This window comes from Prionailurus bengalensis, chromosome A3 (genome assembly GCF_016509475.1).
Source record: "Prionailurus bengalensis isolate Pbe53 chromosome A3, Fcat_Pben_1.1_paternal_pri, whole genome shotgun sequence".
In the NCBI taxonomy this organism is placed as follows: Eukaryota; Metazoa; Chordata; class Mammalia; order Carnivora; family Felidae; genus Prionailurus; species Prionailurus bengalensis.
The window spans coordinates 1,739,933-1,755,698 of record NC_057354.1 but is presented as its reverse complement, the minus strand read 5'-3'; the positions used below and the strand labels follow the sequence as shown (position 1 = coordinate 1,755,698).

General features: G+C 58.5%; 1 protein-coding gene across 7 annotated transcripts in view; it reads left to right on the top strand.

Annotated features, from left to right (window-relative positions):
- The window catches only part of OSBPL2 (oxysterol binding protein like 2), a 37,195-nt gene extending 21,941 nt beyond the window's left edge, over positions 1-15,254 (top strand). For 5 of the 7 annotated variants that reach the window (XM_043553520.1, XM_043553522.1, XM_043553521.1 and 2 more), the window contains 10 exons: positions 250-384; positions 831-928; positions 3,597-3,779; positions 5,387-5,494; positions 6,102-6,191; positions 8,513-8,636; positions 10,039-10,167; positions 11,190-11,313; positions 12,221-12,311; positions 14,033-15,254. In XM_043553520.1, coding sequence (XP_043409455.1) covers positions 250-384; positions 831-928; positions 3,597-3,779; positions 5,387-5,494; positions 6,102-6,191; positions 8,513-8,636; positions 10,039-10,167; positions 11,190-11,313; positions 12,221-12,311; positions 14,033-14,135 — 1,185 coding nt within the window. In that variant the 3' untranslated portion in view covers positions 14,136-15,254. Of the gene's footprint in view, positions 1-249; positions 385-830; positions 929-3,596; positions 3,780-5,386; positions 5,495-6,101; positions 6,192-8,512; positions 8,637-10,038; positions 10,168-10,759; positions 10,917-11,189; positions 11,314-12,220; positions 12,312-14,032 lie in introns of those variants that run through there. The other 2 variants (XR_006292856.1, XM_043553524.1) reach the window with 2 other exon arrangements.
- The last annotated feature ends 512 nt before the right edge of the window (positions 15,255-15,766 follow it).

Sequence of the window (15,766 nt, the reverse complement as noted above, 5' to 3'; positions counted from 1 at the left end):
GTCTCCAGGCGGCCCCCTGCTGCACCCCCACCGGCTGTGGGGGCCTCTCTCTGACCTGCCCTGCCCTGCCCGTGGCCCATGTGCAGTGCTGCTGCTCGAGCAGGCGAGCAGGCCGGGTCTCCACGGGGTTGACTTCCTTTCTCCTGACGAGCTAGACGAGCATCTTCCGTGCGCTCGGAGCGGGGCGGGCGTGGGCTCGGGTTCCTGGGGACGGTCCCGTGGTGACGAGTCTTCACTGGCTCCTTCCAGGAGCTGTCCAAGATCACCATGCCCATCGCCTTCAACGAGCCTCTGAGTTTCCTCCAGCGGATCACAGAGTACATGGAGCACGTGGACCTCATTCACAGAGCCTCCTGCCAGCCCCAGGCCCTGGAAAGGATGCAGGTGGGCGGTGGGCCCCTTCTGGGGGCGCCAGACACGAGACTGTGGTGTTCAGTGAGCATGACGCCACGTGAGTGGCCCCGTGGTGATCGGCCCGCGTGGCTCCTGCTGACTCCTGGGTGCCGTCCTGCCCTGTGCCTCGGCTCCTCCTAGGTCCGCTCGGGACCGGCCCCCCTGCCCCCCCCCCGTTCCCCCCACCGCGTGTGGGTGCGGCCACCCCGGCCGACCTGGCGCGGGGCCTCGGGGCCGCCCGGGCTGGGGAAGGGGGCACACGGTTCCTGCCCGTGTGGTTTGAGGAAGTGCTCGTGCTGAAGGGCGTTTCCCCGGAAGTTCCGTAATCTCAAAACACGTGACAAGGGAGACTCGGGCCACCAGGAGCACATCTGGCGCGGAGAGGCTGCACGTCCCCCCCGTGGCCCCCCACTCACCGTCCTGTGCGCTGTTCCCAGTGCGTTGCTGCCTTTGCGGTGTCGGCGGTGGCTTCCCAGTGGGAGAGGACCGGCAAGCCCTTCAACCCGCTCCTGGGAGAGACTTACGAGCTGATCAGGTAAGGGGTCGGGGCCGCGGGCGCCCGGCACGTCCGCGCAGGGGTGAAGCGGAGCGCCGGGCTCCGGAGAGGAGGGGAGGCGACAGGCGACGGAGGGGCGCTGGCTCGCCTGGAACCCACGTGGACACAGGCCCTCATGCGTGAGGCCGGCCCACGTCAGCAGGGCATCTGGTGACTGTCACCAGGGCAGGTGCAGCTGCGGGCAGTAGCTCCCGTGTGCTGGCGAGGGGCCGGGTGGGGTTTCTGCCGGGTGGCTCCCCGTGCTGCCCCCCCGACCTGGTCTTCTGACTTGGTCTTTGAGCCCCGCACACGCCCCAGAAACGGCACGGCCTGTGGCGGTCCTGGCGGGGGCCCCACGAGGGTGGACCGGGCCTGTTTGGGGTGCTCTTTCCCGACCCCGCTGCCCGCGTGAGGTGCCCACCCAGACCAGCAAGTAAATCAGCGGACGGAGGTGCTGTGCTCCCCGCCGTCTGCTCAGCCCGGCTGGGGCTCCTCTGCGGGGCCGTTTGGGGCTCCCTCCGGGTCCTGTAGAGAGTCTGTGGGGGTGTCTTAGTAAATGAAAGCGTAACTTCAACGATAAGAGCCCACCCTTTTTAGAAGACGCGTGAGTTGAGAAAAGCGAAAAGGGAGACGTCATCCCACGGGAGACCGTGAAGGTTGTGGTCGATTTCCTCGAGGCGTGCACGTGTGTGGTCTGTCATTTAGCATCGTGCCATCGTCATTTCCCCACGGTGTCACAGGCTTTTGCTAAGTTACGCTGCCACGTTTTGTGTCTGGCGTTTGCGTGCGCCCCAGCTTGACGCACGCACCGCCCCCTTGTGCCGCGGAGTCGTGGCGGCGTGCTGTGTCGTCACGGCATCTTGATCTCAGGGAGCCCTGCGGGTTGTGCTTCTCGGGCCGTTTATTGCCCTTAATGGCCGAGTTGTTCATGATGAGAGTTTCTCAAAGGTGAGTAAGTGGTTGTGGACGGGCGGTGGGGGGTGGGTCTGCCTGAGTCAGCGCGCCGGGCGCGTGTGGCTCAGGGAAGCGTGTGCCAGGGTGTGTGTGTCAGCACTGCTTTCACACCTTTGCGGGAGGAGTCGGCAGTGTTAGCAACACAGGCGTAAATCACCTCCCACTCGGGACGGTGGCACAGATGTCCGGGTCCAGGCTCTGACCTGTTTCTGGCTGCCCGGGGCGGCCCTGCCGCTGGCCCCTCTGCGTGCCGCTGGCCTGGTTTTCTCACGGACGGAGATGTTGGCTGCCGCTCGGTGCACGGGCACCTGCTTTCGGAACCCCGCTGCCTTTGAGGCAGCCGGGCGGGTTAGAGGCACGGTGCTGCCGTGGGGGTCCGTGCAGGCGACCCTGGGTGACCGTGGCAAGTCCCTGCTTCTTCAGTCCAGAGATGGGGGACCTGAGGCCCAGGTGAGGGAAAGACTTGCCCCGAGACTCACTGTTTAGAGGAACTTTTGTTGTGAGTTCCCAGAGAGCGCTTTCTTTATCAGCCACGCCTCTGCTGCCTCCCCACGGTGCATGTGTCCTGGTGCCGGGGTGGGTGGCTCTGACCTTGTCTAGCCACCAGGAAATTATTGGCATTTTTGTTATTAAAAAGCACCATTAACATATCTTGAAAAGAGGAATTAAAGCTGATACGAAAGAAGTTCCAGACGACGGGAAGTGAGCACGTGGGTTCACAGACAGCATGACCCACGATCCGCGACCCGTGGTGCTGACGGCCACCCCTGATCATCAGTCACTTCCAGGATTCGGCTGAGGGGTTGAGGCGAAGCCCCGGCCTGACTGAGAAACGAGTATCTTCCCGGGCGTGCAGGCCCGTCTTCGGGTCCAGGTCGCACTGCGGCCGCGTCTGCTGCACGCGGGGCCCCGAGGGCCCTTCCGGTCTGAGGAGCTTTGTAACTAAACCAAGTCGTTCTCCAGTGTCTTCTTCCCTACAGATTGCTCCTCAACGGCTAAAAATAGCACTTTCTTTTCTTAGACAAGTATTCATTTTGTAAATTACATACCTTGGTTGGCAACCTTTTAAAATCTAAGTTTTTAACTTTCCTTCCTCTGTAACGATTGGAAATTCTGATTCCAGTTAAGTTAGTAATTATGTGGTTTAGCTTTTATAATTTTTAACGACTACAACTGTAGGTGTATTCACAGTTCCGGAACAATTAAAAACTGACATTTTTATTGAAAGAGAGCATGTACTAAAAGTCCCGTTTCCTGGCCCAGGAGTATCTTGGGGCATCAGACATGGCATGTCACAGAACTTCCAGGAGCCCCAGCAGGGACTAGAGGGGGGCCCCCTTCGGGAAGGCCGCGAGCTCCCCACTCTTGCGGGTCTTGGGTGCTGGGTGCCCCTTGAGGGCTGAGGTGGGAGTTTTCTTCTAGGCCTGCACGTGCTGGGGGCAGCGCGAGTGGAGGCCCCTCACACTCTTTCTCCCTCCACGCGGGGTTCAGATTTGCCCAGAGGCGGTGGGTGCACGTGCAAGTGTCTGTGTGGTGGTGGGGGGGGGGGGCGGTCAGCGTCAGGCCAAGGGTGGCCTGAGAGAGCGAGTGTTGAATATTTCTGTCACTCAGGGTGGCCAGGGGCTGCGGGGCTCCCCCAGGAGGTGTGCCGAGCCAACCTTTGTCGGATTTCGCTGTCACTGATGTGCTCTCTCCCTCTTGTTTTTGTGCCTAGGGAGGATTTAGGGTTCAGATTTATATCCGAGCAGGTGAGCCACCACCCCCCGATCAGTGCATTTTATTCAGAGGGCCTCCACCAGGATTTCTTGTTTCACGGCTCCATCTACCCGAAGCTGAAGTTCTGGGGCAAGAGCGTGGAGGCCGAGCCCCGGGGCACCATCACGCTGGAGCTGCTCAAGTGAGTGCGGAGGCCGGGGGCCTGGCGGGCGCCTTTCTTGAGTTCCAGCGGAAGGGTCTTTCCCCCGGCAGATACTCCTTCGAACGGGCAACGCCTCCCAGACCCCTCATCGGGACTGGGTGTGATGTGGGCGTCTGGGACAGCCCCCGAGGACCTGGATGGCTTTAGTCACCGCCTGTGGTAGTCCTTCCGCTTGGTGACGAGCCGCACGCAGCACCTTACAACAGCCACTCTCTCCTCTGCCACGTGGTTTCCGAGGGCTAGGGCCGGGGTGGGGGGCGGCGTGGCGGGCGCTCTGGCTCGGGGTCCCGTGAGGTGGCGGGCAGGACGCGGGCCGAAGGCGGCCGGTGGGACATCTGGTTGTAGGCCCCCTTCCGTGGCCGTTGGCGGGAGGCCTGGGGGTGCTCACAGTGGGGTGCTGGCATCCACCAGAGCTAGGGACCCAAGGGGGATGGAGCCACGGTGTCTCTTAGGACCTCATCGCAGAAGTGGCCTCACCCTGAACTTAAACCCTCCTTGGTCACGAGGACCACGCTGCTTGAGGGTGGGAGGGAGACACGGATGAAACCTGGGAGGTGGGGGACTTTGAGGGGCGTCGTGGAGGCTGCCCGCACACCCATGAAATCTCAGTCCAAACGCTCCCCAGTGCGGTGTTGTTCGGACCCCTCGCAAAGCAAAAGCCCAATCTCTAGCAGTCGCGTGGACGTTGCAAAACCAGCGTAGACTCGGTCTAGGCCACGGCGTGCCGCAGGCTCCCTGAGATGCACGTCCTGCTAACCGTGGCCCGCCGTGATGAAGCACGGGGTATGATTTTTGTTTCACGTTGGCCCAGCCTGGCTGGTTGCCAGAAAATACCAGCCCCTGACCCCCGTGTACCTCAGGGCTGATGGGGTCACCAGGTGCAGTGAGGGTACCCCATTTCTGGGGAGCATGTGCGTCTTGCGGCGGTCCATGCTTTCTTGGGGCGGGGCATGCAAAATTGAAAAGTGGCAAATCTTACTGATTAACGCATTTGAGTTTCCCCTGGAAATTTGAGGGGCCCCGAATACTTGTCCTGAAATACTTCTGCTTTGAGCTAGTCTCTGCCCTTGATCATGGCTCTTTGACACGGCCTCCCTCGAGACACGGGTCTCATGAACTTGCATCACATCCGTGGGGGTTCTTTTCTCCTTGGGTCAGGCCACTGGGGGAGGATGAGGGATACGAGCAAAGGCGTCTGGGAAGGCGTTCCAAACGGAGCTGCTCCCTGGACCTCGGGCGGGGTGTGGGCCGTGCGGCTCCCGCAGGCGCCGGCTGAAGAGGCCATTGTGTGGACAGCTTCCCGGGACAGCCTTTTCTCTTTGTCTCGGTGGTCTCCTGTTGCTTATTAACTTGTCTTGACATTTAAGTAGAAAGCTTTGTGGATGCTACAAAGGAAAGCAGAAATAAATTTCAAACAAATGCTAAATAAATAGCGGCTGTTCGAGGGAGTTCAAAGCGATATTCTACTCCGGCACAGGTTTTGAGGCAATTACGGCTTAATTCTGTCTGGTATTTTGCTTTTTAGGGTCACGCAGTGCTTTTGTTTGCTGGCGTCTGACTTGCGTGTTTTCTGGCATCTTTCACAGACACAATGAGGCTTACACCTGGACCAACCCTACCTGCTGTGTGCACAACGTGATTATCGGGAAGCTCTGGATAGAGCAGTACGGGACGGTGGAGATTGTAAACCACAGGTAACGGCACCGGTCGCGCGCCAGTCGGAGACCGCGCCGAGCTCTAGACGCGCTTGCCGTGAGCTCGGGGACGCGCTTCCGGCCTGCTCCGGGCTGCCATTCAGGCTGTCGGGGTTCGGCGCGCCTGCGGGAAGAGCCAGGCCTGGGGGTGGCCGCCACGGTGCTGGTCGGTGGTGGCATCATCTTTGTGCCCCTGCTTACCTCTTGTTTTGGTTTGAGTCGCAGTAGTGAATTGATTTTGAAATTTTAAATGACACTAAAGAATGATGGGATTCCCACGTGAAACATCCTCAAATGCTGACCTCTGTCCACCCTCGAACCTTCCTCCTGGAAGTTCGTGACATAGCGGCTTTGTTTTGCAGCAGCTTTCTTGAGATACAACTTGCATACCGTAAAATTCACGCATTTAAGTGAGTTTCGGTGTATCTACTGAACTGTACCCTTGCCACCAGGCAGTGTCAGAGCATCTCCGTCACCCCAGAAAGGTGCCCCGCGCCCATCGCGGTCACTGCCTGACGCCCCAGCCCCGGCCACCCGGGTGTCTCGGTTCACGTTTCCCAGACATTTCGCGTCGTACGACGGAAGCCTGTGTTTGTTTTTCCCGCAGAACTGGAGATAAGTGTGTGCTTCATTTTAAACCATGTGGACTGTTTGGAAAAGAACTTCACAAGGTGGAGGGGCACATCCAGGACAAAAAGTAGGTCTGCGTCCGGGTGGCTCACCGTGGGCGGCGCGTGCGCCCCTTGATGGCGATGTAGTCGTGCCAGTGACGTTTGTTCACACTAGAAAAGATTATGACTCTGTTTGGTTTAGAGAAGACGCTCCCTCGCTGGGTCTACAGAGAGACGAAGGGTTAGTTTTAAGTGTCATTTCCGGGCGGTGAGTGATCGGGGTCTGTCTCGCCCTCTCCGGAGGGGGAGAGGTCTGGGTCTGACTCCTTTGGCTAAAATGGACGTGAGGAGATGAGGTGCTCTCACTGGGAGGAAACGCTGCGCTTTTGCCAACAGAACTGAGGTGGAAGACGTGACCACGCGTCTCCTCCGTGGCGGTGTCTGCTACGTGTGGCAGACACAACTCAGACCGTGGTGGGAGCCTCCGTTCCACGGGCCGGCTCGTGGCACTCTGTGAGTTAGAGACTTTTTAAGTGTTGGACCAGAGACACGGTCAGAAGTTCCCAGTAGATTTTCCGGGGTTCTCTCTCCTTTGGGTTATTTCAAAAAACATTTTTTGTAGTGTTTACTTATTTTTGAGAGAGAGAGACAGAGCGTGAGTAGGGGAGGGGCAGAGAGAGGCGGAGGGTCGGGCGGGGACACAGAATCCGAAGCAGGCTCCAGGCTGCGAGCTGTCAGCACAGAGCCCGACTCGGGGCTGCGAGACCGTGACCTGAGCCGAAGTTGGACGCTTGACCGACCGAGCCGCCCAGGCGCCCCGACCTTTGGGTTGTTTTATCTTATGTTTTTGGCCTCAGATTTCTCATTTTTTATTCCCCAGTCAGGAAATTGGGATTTGTATAATGTCATGAAACCCCTTCCACCTCCTAAAAACTAGACATTTTCTTTCTTTTTCTTCCTTCCTTCCTTCCTTCCTTCCTTCTTTCTTTCTTCTTTTTTTTCTTTTTTTGAAGTAGCCTCCATGCGAACATGGGGCTTGAACTCACCACCCTGACATCAAGAGTCAGGTGCTCTACCCACTGAGCCAGCCAGGTGCCCCACCTACGTTTTAATTAGAAACAAGTTTTCAGTGTAAAACGGTGGGTGCTGTTTCTTCTTCTGCTGAGTACCAGAAAGTCACCTGTTCAAACGGCCTGTCAGATGCTTTTAGACTTTAGACTCTGACCGCCGTGCCCACTGAAGTGAGCCGGGGCTCAGCTCAGAGACCTTGCAGGACAGCAGCCCTCTTCAGGACAAGGGCACCGGCCAGTGCCCCGAGCAGCCCGTCCCTGGTGGTGGAAACAACCCAGAGAGAGACCGTGGTCCGGGTGAAACGGGCCTGCAGAAACGGGCCACTCCTCACTGCCACGCGAACCGTCCCGGAGGGTCTGCAAACCCCGTTCTGATTTTTTGATTTTCCATCCCAAACTGGAGTGAGCTCTTGCCTAACGCCGTGCCTCTTGGGGACAGAATATGTCGGCCAAGGTGACTAAGTCCTGAGTGAGGACTGGCCGAGTGTCCCCCGCCAGTCCCCGCGTGGCCGCTTTCCGGGCTGAGCCCGAGGCAGGGGTGCCCGCCCTCCCAGAAATGTCACACGCCTGGCAGAACAGCATCTCCAGGGGGTGCGTGGCCACCGTGCTTTCCCCACAGGAAGACACAAAAAAGACAAAAAGAAAAAACAAAAAGCAGTCCAGCGCTGTTGGCGTTGTTCCTTTTGGAGTCCGGCAGAGCGCTCTGGTGGTTGATCTGGACAGTTTCCAGAGGTCGTTAGGAAATGAAGCAAGCAGACGGGTACTGATGTGGGCATCCGATCTGTGGATATGAAGATAAAGCAGACAATGCCAGCTGAAATTGCGAGGGCTGTTGATGTGATTTGTAGGAAAAGGAAGGACACCGTCTTGGAGGGTCATGTATTTCAAGGGCAGTGGCCAGACCAGCACGTGGGTTCCAGCGAAACCTTCCCACCTTCCCTTTTTCTCACCTTTTCTTGTCCACACTCGTGGGGGCTTGTGCCCTTATCTTCTTTCTGCTTTGGCAAATTAGGCCCGAGGGGGGACCCTCAAAGGCAGATTTTCCTCTTCGCGCCTCTGTGCAGAGAGGTTCTAACATTTACAAGGAGACAAACCAGAATGGGAATGTACTCCACGGTCACGGTCACAATCGAGGTGCTGCCTGTTTAGATGAAGGGTTTATAATTGCTGTAAACATGGTTTTAAAAATTCCCTTTGATGGGACGCCTGGCTGGCTCAGTCAGAAGAGCACACGGCTCTTGATCTCCAGGTCGTGAGTTTGAGCCCACGTTGGGTGTAGAGATTACTAAAGGTAAATAAAAAAACCTAAGCAAAATAAAAATTCCCTTTGGCTACAGCAAAAAGAAGCTCTTTATGATCTATGGAAAATGGACAGAGTGTTTGTGGGGAATAGACCCTGCTGCATACGAGTCCTTCAAGAAGCGGGAGAGGAGAGGCGACCACCTGAGCAAGCCACAGCCGGTAAGGTGCTGCCCCCGGGGCGGGGGGGGGGGCCCGAGGCGGGGAGGGCTTCAGAGTCAAGTGCGGGGGGAGTCTGCCTTCCCTCTGCTGGGCCTGTGGGGTCCCAGCTGGAGAGGATGAAGGCCTGGAATCCGCCCGTCCGTCTGTGTGCTGCTCGGGGCCTCGGTTTACCTGCGTCTCTGTGTGCAGAGGCTGCTGCCGTCAGCCGGGCTCGGGGGCCACTTGGTATGCCATGTCCCCCAGGCCTGGCAGAGCCCAAGTGCACCTACGTTTCTTTCTGGGAACGCCGTGCTCCGGGTTCTTCTTTGTAAACCTCCTGTCTCCCAGCACCTCGTTAGCTTAGACCTATTAAAAAATCAAGACTGTCATGTCTGTGTTTTCAGTTCTGAGCACCAGGTAATATATTCCACAGTTGGGAAGTTTTGGCAAAGATACTTTCCCCCCAGAGCTTTGGAATACTGATGATCTCAGGGCTAAAACTAGAAGTTAGTAGCTCAAAGGAAGGGTCAGGTTGTTTGAGGTCAGAAGAGAGAGTGGGCCGGGCCCAAGGCGTCCAGCCTCCCCCAGGGTGTCAGTGGTCCGGCCCTGTGGCATCGCCTGAGTGCTGCTGGACACCTTCCAACGTGCTCTTTGACTTTAAAAAGCAAAAGGAACGTTCCATGTGAAGACCACACAGACTTGGAATGTGACATTCCCGGAGGGGTGGCTTTTGGTGCCTTAGTTTAGCTTCGTTGTCCTCTGGGTGACTCGACATGAGACAGACTTGTGTGAGCACTTGCCTGGGAGCAGCCTTCTGCAGCTCCTGGCACCGAACCCCGTGGCCCGCGGCCAGCGGTACCGAGCCCCGTTGGACGTCGGCCGGGAGGGTCCCGAGGCCGCGTCGTCATGTCCCCCCGTTCTCCCGCAGCAGCTGCGGGGTGGCCGCTGCTTCCTTCTCCGGGTCCCGCTGCTTGGGAAATGCGAGGGTGGTTGCGTTTCGTCTTCAGATGTGGTCTGCAGGCGGGGTTCAGTCTAGAGGTGCTAAGGGTCCATGAGGTCGCCTGGTGTGAGCAGTTCTGGCGGAGGGCCGCGCTGCAGCGTGTGGGGACTGGCTCCGGCCGGGGAGGGCCGCACCCCGCCCGGCCGCCGCTGTCGAAGGCCCAGCCCCCCAGCCCCACCTGCCAGCCGGCGGCTCCCTAGGTGTTGGTGTGTGCTCTCCCCGGGGTGGGGGGGGGGCGGGGGGGTGCACTCCCGTGCTGCTGACTTCCTGCCCTCTGGGGGAGCCCCAGCACGGGGAGCCCCTGCAAAGAGAACATCACGGCATCTTCTCCCTTACCAGAGAGCCCATCTTGCCCTGCCTGACAGTCGCTCCGAGAGTAGCTGTCCCACCTGGCCGGCCGGCCCACGGTGTTCTGTGTTTCAGGACGACAGCTCCCAGAAAGCTGACGGCGATGTGGCGGATGCCGTGCCCGAGGTTCAGGAGACTGTGCAGGTCATTCCAGGCAGCAAGCTACTCTGGAGGGTCAACACTCGGCCCCCCAACTCTGCCCAGGTCCGTACCCCCGACCCCCGCCCCTCTCCGCACCCCTGACCCCTGGCCAGGCGAGACCCCTCAGCGGTTCCCCGTCCCCGTGTCCGCGCCGCCTAGGACCTTGCTTCCGCAGAGTGAGCCTCCGAGGGCTCCCCGCCCTCCCGGAGCCCCAGTCAAGCCTTGGCCACGGCCTGGCCTCCCCGGGGCAAAGGCAGTGCTCCGCCAACATGTCGTGTGGGTGTGCTGCCGTGCCCCTGACACGCGGTGAGACAGGTGCCCCGCGTGCACACGGTACCTTCTCTAGGCGGCCTGCACCGACTGGGTCTCACTGAAAGGGGCTTCCAGACTGCTTTTGAGAGATTATTTTCCCGACTTGTCGGTTTAGATGCTTAAATGCATTTTGGTACTTGTGCTTGAAAATTACGCTTATAATTTATATTGCACATGATAAGCTTATTACATCCTGTGTGATAGGGTGCAGTATAGAGGGTGACTGTATAAATGTAATAATTTTGTGTAGTAACTTTTAATATCTATCATTACTTATCTCGTTCATACGTAAAACAATACGGACTACATGTGAAGTATACCTTCACTCCTATCACCCTACCAGACCACAGTAAAAAGGACACAGAACCCCCACCTACACGGACGTCACCTCGACGCAGCCACTGCTGGCTCCCAGCAGAGTGTAAAATAGTCCGACCCAACAGGGCAAAGGTGTACTTCTTGCCAGGAATTCCTCTTACAAACAACACTAGTTCCTCCTCCCTGTGGTTCGTGTCTGTGGACCCAGGAGTGGAGCTGGAGGGCCGGCAGGTGCGGGACAGTGAGGAGGTGCTGGGGCCTTCCCAGGACCTGACGGGCGGGGGGGGGCGGGGGGGGGGACGGGCGGGGCGGCTGTGGGGCTGTGTCCGCACAGACTGTGGGGCAGAGCGTGGACCGGCAGGAGTGGCCAGGACCCAGCCGCCCCGAGCGGCCTCGCTGAGCGGAGCGCGGAAACATGCCAGCGTGGTGACGGGTCTCCGCGCCTCTCCCCCCAGATGTACAATTTTACCAGCTTCACCGTCAGTCTCAACGAGCTGCAGAGCGGCATGGAGAAGACCCTGGCTCCCACGGACTGCCGCCTGCGCCCCGACATCCGCGGCATGGAGAACGGCGACATGGGTGCGCTCGCGGGCCGGTGGGGGCGGGGGGCGCCCGTGCTGCAGGTGGACAGACAGGGAGACCGAGGACAGTGCATCTCGCACTCTCCGAGGTGGAAGAGGTTTAGAAATCCCAGCCTGCTGCAGACCAGTCCCCTTGTGAATAGGATACGATTAAGTTACTAGAAAAATGAAGGACAACGCGTGCGGAACACGAGTCCCCCGGTTCTTCTTATCAGCGAAATTGGGGTAACGTTCCCAAGGTTGGACGTGTTCTCCGTCCAAAGTCAGTGTAGGACCGCATCCCAGGCCCAGGCTGCTCGCGCACCGTGGATGTCTCCGCGTGTCGAGGGAGCGGCCGCACGCCGGCTCACCCGTCCACGTCAGCCGTGCGGTGGGCCGCTGGCCAGAGGGCCGTCCCAAGCGGTCCTGGGTTTTGTGGACATAATCGGTGTCGAGTGGAGGGACTGCACGGGGCAGGGAGACCCCCACTCTCCAGGACCAGTGTCTGCACCCGCACCCGGGACTGGGCCACAGAGCCCCGAGGGTCAGGTTACACGGGACGGTCCTCTGTGGGAAGCGGCCCCCGCTGGCCCCGGCCCTGCCCTGAGGGTCAAGTCGCCCGTGAGCCTGAGCTTGCCCTTGCGTGGTGCTCCTTCCCGAGCCCTGCTGCGCCCTCCTGCGGTGCAGGGGAAAGGCCTGCCTCTCCCCGCAGCCACACTGGGGTCGGGGCGCTGCTGTAGCCTCGTGACCGGGTGTGGTTTGTAGACGACGACGTTTCTGACCAGCGTGACTTCTCACCTAGGGTCTGGGGGTGGGGGCGCTGCCGCATCTGTCTGTTTCCTTCCACCCTCGCCTCCGTTGGTTGTAAGCCGGGAGCCTCACCGTCAACTCTGAGTCCTTACCCACGCCGTGTGCTTGGCCCCCAGATCTGGCGAGCCAGGAGAAGGAGCGGCTGGAAGAGAAGCAGCGGGAGGCCCGGAGGGAACGGGCCAAGCAGGAGGCCGAGTGGCAGACCAGGTGAGGCCTCGATGGCTGGGAGAGGGCAGTGGCCAGGGCCCCACGTGCACCTGTGGCTGAGCAGAAGCTATTTTGGGGTCCCATTAACACGGGGCCGCAGCCCCGGGTCTGGCGTGGGTTCCGTGACACAGACGGGCCGAGCGTCCCCGAAGGTGAGTAGGCACCCTGCCAGTGCAGGGACAGGTCCCCTCCGGCCCGGGCCTGGCGGTCCTGCCCACAGCGCATCTGACCCTGAGCATTCCTCTCAAATAGGACACAGTTTAAAACAAACCGTAGTCTGAGGACGACACAGCTTGTGGAAAGGCAGTGCTGTGGAAGGAATGGTGTGTTCAGCCATCGCCCTTTGGCACTGCTGCAGGCTGCTCTTGTCCACGTCACCTGCCACGTGGCACAGGTGGCCGGATAGGCCCCGGCCGGCCCTTCATGGTAGCGTGGAGAGGGAGGGTGTGGAGAGTGGTGCCCGGGGGCATCGCAGGTGGGGACACACCTGTGTTCAGACCAGGTGAGAGGGTCACAGACACACAGAGACAGACAGAGACAGATAGAGACAGGGAGCAGACCCTGTGGGCCCGGGGCCTCCTGCTGTCTCACTGGAAAAGCGCGGTTGGTTTGTCAGTGGTCGTAATTACGTGAAAACAGCCCATTTGGTGAGGATTCAGTCGGGTAAGTACCGTAATACTTGAGCATAATTAAAAACATATGTCCGTTAAGATGTTAGTCCTAGCAAAATCTTGGGGTGCATGGGGCACCTGGGTGGCTCAGTCGGTGGAGCATCTGACTTCGGCCCAGGTCATGATCTCACACTCTGTGAGTTCAAGCCCCACGTTGGGCTCTGTGCTGCCAGCTCAGAGCCTGGAACCTGCTTCTGACTCTGTGTCTCCCCCTCTCTCTGCCCCATCCCCACTCATGCTCTGGCTCTCTCTGTCTCAAAAATAAATTAAAAAAAACCATAAACAATTAAAAAAAAAATCTTGGGGTGGCTTTGAGCTGTTCACGGAGTGTTTTTTCCAGTCCAGCTTGATGCGCTGTAGGCACTGTTTTCTAGGCCTGGTCACGGTCGCCGCCTGTGGCTGTTTTGTGACTAACATTTTTAAAACCATTTCTTGTGCTCGGGCTTCCGACCTGATTTAAGTTTGCGCCTTCAGTCTTTCCAATATTTGGAATTGGCTTCATTCCAGAAAAAGCTTGAAAAGCATCCACCCTCCTTCATCGTCTTTAAGGAATCGATTTAAAAAATACATTGCAGAAGTAGCGATATCTGGTCCTCAGATGACTCCTACTTTGTGAGCCCCAGGTCCTTTGTCGTCTTCAGGATGCGCGCCGGCAGTCGAGGGCCCGGGGGGCTTCCCAGGGCACGTGCCACACACGTGCCCGCGGTGGCGGCCCCGTTGCCTCCCTGCCCACAGGTCGTCCCCTTCCCCAGTTAGACACGCCAGGCCTGCTTCCAGGGAAGGAACCAGCACTGTGCCCGTCCTTCCCTCGGAAGCGATAGTGGCCGTTCTCCGCGAACAGCCTGGCGTGTTTCTGTGAAGGCCTTGAGGGTCTGCTGGCGAAGCCCACTCTGGGCTGTTCGCGGGGACAGCGTTCGAGAGAAAACGTGGTTAATAACTCTCAGCCGCGGCTGCTGCCCTGGGCTGCATCTAATGCGGTGATGCCTCCCTGCAGGGAACACGAGCCAGGTTGTGTCCACGTGCTTCCTGACCATGTCCTCTGTGTTCCAGGTGGTTTCATCAAGGCAGCAACCCGCACACGGGGGCTCCCGACTGGTTGTATGCGGGGGGCTACTTTGAGCGGAATTTCTCCCGCTGCCCAGATATCTACTGAGGGGCCGGAGTGGCCCCCAGGACCGGAGACCGGACTCCGTCAAGCGGTCACGGCAGAAACCAGCTTTTCCAGCGACTGTGTCCGTGGAGACAGCACCATCCCCGGTCAAGGATTTGATTCTAATTAACTTCTGATCGCCAAACATTTTACTACTGTTCATCAAGCTTCACATGGGATCATCATGTTTTCATTAAGGGCGGAAAAGGACAATCCTCTGCTGTCCCTTCACGTGACGGGAATCAGCCCGGCTCGTTACAGCGCCCTCTTCATTGTAAAGTTCATAACGGAAGTAAGTAACCAGGAAGGGTCTTAGTTCTAAGTCCCCCCCCCCCCCCCCCCCCGTGTCCCTCCTCCTAACGCAGTGGCAAAGGGTTTCTGAGACTGTCGTGCATTCGAACCAGTAACAGGGGAAGACGGATCTTGAAAGTTACCCTTCGAGGAGCTTTACGGGGCCAGGGGTTGCTTCCTAGATTACGGTAATGCAAAAGTGAAGACTTTCAGAGCGCCAGATGGAATGAAATGGAAAGCTGTCAGATTCTGTATTTTTTACCAGTCTTCAATAATGTAAAGATTACTTTTAAAATATTTAAGTTAAAACTACTTGAATAGTATTTTGCCGGAGAGCAAGGTTTGCATTAATCACCAATCGTATACTGTCCGAAACAAAGCATTACCGTGACAGCCTGGGGTGGCCGGAAACCTCGAGAGTCGTGACGGACCTCCCCAGGCTGCTGCCAGCCTCGAAAGGGGCCCCGCCTCTGTCACCGGGGCTTCGTGGCCTCTGCAGGCCAGGCCCGCGTCACAGAGGGTCGCCGCACCTACGGCAGGTGCGCCCTGCGGGAGGCTCCGAAGCAGCAGCCGCTACGGCCGTGTCATTAAAGTTACTTAACAAAAAGTAGGTGCGTGTCCATCCTAGACACATCCCTTCTGGTGGCTCTTGTCTTTCTGTAGAAGTGTCAACACCACAGGCCTCAGCGGAGCTCTGAACGGAGAGCGTCTGCTGAGCGTGCACGCACTCACGCGGCCGTATGGAGTGCTGGGTTCTCGGTGGCAGGCTGTCGTCATTGTGTGTCCGGGCTTCGACGTCACATCTGTCATTAAAACACTTTTAAAAGCGAATAGTTGTTCTGCAGCCTTGATTCTGTAGCTTTGGAAACCGGAAGTCAAGGTGTCGGGTGCAACCGAGCGTCTGCTCCACGGAGACGGGAGCGGAGCCACTGGCGACGGGCAGAGGTGTGCGAGGCTTTACGGTTCTGACGCTGTTCTGAGACGGGGTCGTGGTGCATCTGGTCGTCCGAATGGGGACCTCAGGCACCTGCGGCCGGGGGCGGGTTCGCTGTCCACGAGGGAGGGCGAGCTGAAAATGTCGAAGGGCACAGTCCTAGGACACGTTTAAAAGGACAGTATTTCGGGCAGTTTAACAACTTCTTGCAGATGAATCCGTTTCTCACTGCCACTGATAACAGGCCAACAAGGTTTGCACTTTTGAGTCTGCTGGGGAGGCCGGTTTTCAGCACGCACCGGGCCCAGGCCCCAGAGGAGGAGGGCAGGACGGTGGACACCAGAACATACGCATTTGTGGGGCCGTCCTCACTTGGCTTATGGTTTTTACACTTCGGTCGCTGCAAATG